Genomic DNA, 5,771 nt, shown 5'->3' on the forward strand with positions numbered 1-5,771 from the left:
AATTTTCCTTATAGCTGTATGGCGCTCGTTGAGGTTCTGGCTACACACACACACACACACACACACACATGTGATGAGCACTCTCACCATCAAACAGAGTCCACAAGGCATAAAACAGGTTGCATCAATCACCTGTAAAACCCGCAAGAAATATTTTAGAAACTATCTCAGGATGGAGAAAAGGGTACCAACCACTCTGCTGGGTGCAGAGGTCATAGTTATTGTCCTGGTCCAGATCTAATAACAGAGGGGAGTCCGAATTGTGTGCACCCTGCCTCTAACGAGCAGTAAAAATCCAGGCTCCAACCGATGATCGGTTTAGAGCCAGCTGGGCTGTTAGATGAGAAATACTCACCTGGATGTGCAAAAATGGTCAATACGTAAATGCATGTATAAAATACACATCTTAGGTAAATGCTTTAATAAATAACAGATTACACAGTATGTAGTAAATACAGACTGAATTAGAAATTATTTCAGTTTTCTCTTTGGTTTCAGGGATGTTCTGTCAAATGTGTAAACAACAGTTACAAGAAGTAAACCAGACCAGGTCATTTATCTGTCCAACAGGCTGAATTTCTTAAGGGCATGCAAAATGTGTATTCATGACACTCAACAATTACTGCAATCCAAAAGAGTCATTTGCGAGAGACACATATTTACCATATACAGTGCGGCCCAGATGTACATAATGTTAATATATAAAATAACCAAATTTAAGACAGAAAAACGTATAATACGTGCAGTCAGTAAGGACAAGTTAATTTTACATTACATAGATATGTTGCAGTCTACTGTAATTCATGAAAGAGTTACACTCCATGTTCAGACTGGTTAAATTAGACATTTTGTACACACAGGTTTTTATCAACATAAATAATAAGGGCTTCATCTTATTTTTTTAACCAGGCTGGACGGTTACACTTTACACATATAATTCATATTTAAAAAGGCAAATCTTTGTAGAGGCAGCCTCAGTAAAAACTTGCGGGTTCAGTGTGAATTTTAGCTGCGAGTTATCACTCAAAAATGTATCTGGATTGGCTTGTCTACAGTATTTTAGATCCAGATTAGTTGATTATTAAAATAAAGTTTAGTTACAGCCCTTGTGAACACCCATGTGTCTCTTCATATCTCCATGTTGTGAAAATCCTTTGCTGCAAATGCTACAAACAAACGGTTTCTCTCCTGAATGGACCCTCAAGTGATTCTCCAGTTGACACTTTTGATAAAATCTGCTTCTACAGACATCACAGCCAAACGGTCGCTCCTCTGAGTGGACTCGTATATGTCGCTCTAACTGGATTTCCTTCACGAACCGTTTACTACACTCACTGCAACTAAACGGTGCGGTGTGAACTTCCATGTGGCTTTTAAGATTATGTTTTAATGAAAACCCTTTACTACAAACACTGCAAATAAACTGTTTCTCTCCTGTGTGGACATGCATGTGTCTCTTTAGTGTCTCTTGCAGTGAAAATCCTTTGTTGCAAACGCTACAAACAAATGGTTTCTCTGCAGTGTGGATCCTCATGTGCTTTTTTATATTTTCCTTTCTTTTAAATCTTGTACCACAAATATCACATGAAAATGGTTTCTCTACTGAATGGACCTTCAGGTGAGTTTTAAGGTTCGTCTTTGCATGAAATCTTTTACCACAATCATCGCAGGAAAATGGTTTCTCTCCAGTGTGGAGTCTCATATGCGTCTGAATAGAACTCTTTTCTTTAAATCCTTTACCACAGAGATCACAGCTATGTTCCCTCTCTGCCGTGTGAGTCATCATATGTAATTTTATATGAGCATTACGTTTGAAACTTTTGCCACAAATATGGCAGCAAAATGGCTTATCTTCTGTGTGGACTCCAGTTGGAGCCAACTTAGATGTTTTAACTCTTTTGTGGGAAGCCATCTTAGTTTGTGGAGTAGAACATACTGGATCAGGGGTCCTCTCTGGTTCTGGTTCTCCACAGTCCTCTCCAGCACGTTCCGTTTCCATCTGTTCAGCTGAGCTGCTGGTTGGAGCTTCAGTCTCTCTGTTGTCTTCAATTTCGATGTGATGAAGCTTTGAAAACTGAGGTTTCTCATCATCTTCAATCTTCACAATAAGCTGCTCTTCCTCCTGACTGATCCACAGTTCTTCTTCTTCCTCCTTAATGTGGGGGGGCTCTGGATCCTCTTGGTCCAAACTGGGGCTCCAGTCATGGGGAACCACTTTAATCATGAACATCTGATGGACTGGAAACATCGAAACACCGTGGACATTAACGGCTGCTTATAAAATATTTTCAAACAAAAATGTTACAATTGCTTAACTTCAAGCAGTAGAAGGAAAACTATTCAATCTTGTTGAAGGCAGGAATGTTAAAATTTTTATTTTTTTTACTTATTAACAAAAGAATGCAGCACAACTTATTCACCATATAAGCCAGCTAGAATCTCTGTAAATAAAGAAAAACAAATCAAACATGTGATTCAATAGGCTAACCTTAGCAGTAAAATCTGTTTACCATACTCAAAACAGCTATCACCTTGATTTTTAAATGGATAATCAAACTAATTGTTCAGCTGACATTTGGTGCTTGCATAACATTTAAGTGAAGCAGTTTCCCGGTCTGAAAGGAGGACAACAGGGACCGCATCACCGTGGTTACAGTAACTGTCCAGTTGGCCGGCCGACAGAGCGAGCCGTCCTTCACCCACAGCTCCGGAGGTTAGCTGGAAGCTAACCCTTTGTTCACAGAGCTTTCTTCAAACTTCGTCGTCACCTGGACAACTCCTCCTCAGCACGGTTCATGAGGTTAGGTTTGGGCAGAGTGATAGAGAGATTTAGGATGAAATGATCTAAACGTTTTTCATTTTATGAAGTTTTGTTTGTGTGAAACTCAACTATCTTGGTGCTAGCAGGCTATCTGCTCAGCACATGCTCAGTTTTCTGTGTTTTTTTTTTTACTTAAGACAAACTTTATTTATAGGGTGATTTTAAACACAGAAGATTGATCATAATGCGCCGTCCGCGCTTATGCATTTTAACCCTTTTATTAACGGTATTTTAAAGGTGTTTGATTCTGGTGTTAAGCTATCAGCTTCTTTTGTTAGCTTTAACTGCTAACAGCTAAGAACACGTGCTTGCCTGCTAAAGAGTAGTTTTCAATCCAGTAAATAATAGTTCCCTAAAAACATTATTTTACTAAACTTGATAACTAAGTAAACACAATTAAGCCCCATTTCTCCAGAAAGATTTGGCTCTTTTACAAAAATATTTCCTTAAATATTTTACCATTTCCTTAATTTATATTTCTTTAAATATTATTTTAATAAATAAAGGCAGCTAATGAGACCCCATTGAGAACTGGTCATCCAAAAGGTTGGTTTTATTCAGCAGATCATTCTTTAAAACATTATTTTAATAATAATGTTTTATTAAAATATTATTTTAATAAAATAATATTTTATCTGATCTTGCATTGTGATTGGTTGTCTAAACGTTTGCTGATTATTGCCTAAGTTGGTTCCAAGACTAATTTAACTTCACTTCCAGATTCTTCAAGATAATCCTTCGTTCTCAAACATAAATATTGCATGGTAATGTTGCATCAATCTTTTGGTCATGATTTCCAATCATCTTTAATCAACTTGTTTATATTGTACATAGTCCATTAGTCTTCATTATTCTTTAATTCTGCTTGGTAGTTGGTTGGATTGTTTTAGCATAGTAAAGAGTTTGTTAATTGAAATATGTTTGACTTTGAGTTGACTTATTTTTGTTAATAAATTGTATTTTAAGAAATTGTGTGAATTCATTCCATGTGTGCAGTTTTGCTGTTCAATAATGTCAGAGCTCATCTCACACCTTTCTATTTTGTCCTAATACCATCGCCTTACTGGGCTGGTATTTACAGGACAACCCTTAACAGACCAAAATATTATTTGATAAAATATTAATATTAAATAATATATTCAGATTCATATTCACATCAATGTGATTTTGTAAACATTTTCGACTTGATATAACATCTCCGTACACTCAACTATCTCCTACATACATACAGGCGTGTCTTTGATCATTATAACACGCAGATGGAGGACAAAGGGACAGTCACAGCATGTTAAACGCTGCTAATTCAGCATCTGCAGGGTTTTAATGGCAAACCAAATAACAGGTTCTACCAGAGGAAAAACAAATCATTACTGGTTTTGATGTCTGCACATTTGTGTGTAAAAAATCTTCACAGTATAGCAGCCATTGTATAACTTCCAGACAGAGTTAATTTGCTCCAATCCAGACAAACAAATGTGTCACTTACTGAGATCTTTGCTGTCTTGTTTCTGCTCCAGTTCTGATGTGGATGCTGCAGGTATGGGGGGCTCCAAACTGAGCCCCCCAGGGTCTTCTGCTTCAACCTTCATCATCTCAGACATCCTTGATCAACTTGAGATTCTCCATTTCACAATCCTTGTTTGCAACCTTCACATGTTCTAGTAGAGCTAAGTTTTAGCCACGAACAATCAACTGGAATCAGACACAAATCAACATGTGATCAGATAAATTGTATAACAGAAAATGCAAACCGTAGCAGAGCTGAAGCGATGCTGCAGAGCAGAGACTCTGATACCTTGGTCAGAGGTTCTGGTTCCACTCTGCAACTGTCCCCAGTCTCTTGGTCCTCAGCTGAACAACAAGGATCAGAGGAGGTGGTCCTTCCCGCACAGTCAAATAAATTTAGTGTGTCACTTCGGATTGACTTGACGTCTTCCAAACTATAACTATATTCAAAAAGCGTCAACCTCGGAAACACTGGTTCAGTCTCTGTTGTTAGCTGCTTTAGCTCCCCGGTGGCTAACAGTCCATTCACTTTGCTAATGAAGGCTAATCACATGCTGCACTGGAAACCTCGGCTGGAAATAATCTCAGCGGTTCAAAATACACGTAGAAGCGAAATCCTGTAGAGTGGAAAGACTGAGACATGAATTATACTCTTGTTTTACACAAACTCGAAAACGTTTTTTATATCGGATTTAGCAAGTCGAGCTATCTGTGCAGTGATATTCACAGCAAAGACCGCAGCAACTGCAGTCCTCGGGTCCAAGCAGAGCAGAGCCACCGCATGACCCACTCTGTCCGTCTGAACTGAAAAATACGCCGATCAGCAGAGCCTGATGCAGAAAACACTCAAGTTTCCCTGCATCTAAATGCACAGAATATGTGACAAAGAGCTAAACTGGAAAGAACCGTTTAAGAGTTCTCGGTATCAGATGAATGCTGGGAGTTGTTACCTACATCCTCCTGGGTCTGTAATCCAACCGGCCACTAATCTAAGAGGGTAGATCTAGATTATGTAAAAAGACTAATTGATCCACTAAAGCATCTAGCTGCAGTCAACACCAACATTCTCCACCGGACACACATGCGCAGTTGCTAGGCTAAAGCTGATAGCAGACTTTCAAAACAAGAGTCAGTATTTATCTGTCCGTTTCTCAAGGCCTACTTTTGTTTATTTGAGTATTGAGAAACGCCTCTGGATTGTGCTGACATTAGCACCGCTCTCTGCTGCTATGGAAACCATCTGGTCCGCTTTTACACACTACTATTACAATCCTTACTCAACTTACTGATTTTATAGCAATGTCTGCTTCACAAAAACAATCATAAGGCTCAATAGGTCCAACTCCTAAACAAATACATCCAGTTTAATCCGAAACCTTTAATCCTTTTAGTACAGGGCGGTAGTTTGTATAAACTTTGTGCTACAACAGATTTTTTATTGTCC

At 38.5% G+C, this 5,771-nt stretch overlaps 1 protein-coding gene across 1 annotated transcript; it reads right to left on the reverse strand.

Annotated features, from left to right (window-relative positions):
- Positions 1 to 406: 406 nt before the first annotated feature.
- LOC124875055 (gastrula zinc finger protein XlCGF57.1-like) lies at positions 407 to 5,534 on the reverse strand. The gene is made up of 3 exons (XM_047376852.1): positions 4,617 to 5,534; positions 4,308 to 4,513; positions 407 to 2,238 (listed from the first exon to the last, which is right to left on the reverse strand). The coding sequence occupies exons 2-3, from the start codon at positions 4,420 to 4,422 to the stop codon at positions 1,094 to 1,096; spliced, it is 1,260 nt and encodes a 419-aa protein (XP_047232808.1). The 5' UTR covers positions 4,423 to 4,513; positions 4,617 to 5,534; the 3' UTR covers positions 407 to 1,093.
- Positions 5,535 to 5,771: the final 237 nt, after the last annotated feature.

The sequence above is a fragment of the Girardinichthys multiradiatus genome, chromosome 10 (assembly GCF_021462225.1).
Source record: "Girardinichthys multiradiatus isolate DD_20200921_A chromosome 10, DD_fGirMul_XY1, whole genome shotgun sequence".
Classification (NCBI taxonomy): Eukaryota; Metazoa; Chordata; class Actinopteri; order Cyprinodontiformes; family Goodeidae; genus Girardinichthys; species Girardinichthys multiradiatus.

What these genes read in the sequence shown, in the direction of transcription:
- LOC124875055 (XM_047376852.1), bottom strand. Translation starts at nt 4,422, where the DNA reads ATGTCTGAGATGATGAAGGTTGAAGCAGAAGACCCTGGGGGGCTCAGT. An exon ending in ACAAGACAGCAAAGATCTCA is followed by an intron (nt 2,239 to 4,307) that starts GTAAGTGACACA and finishes CGATGTTTCCAG; the next exon opens with TCCATCAGATGTTCATGATT.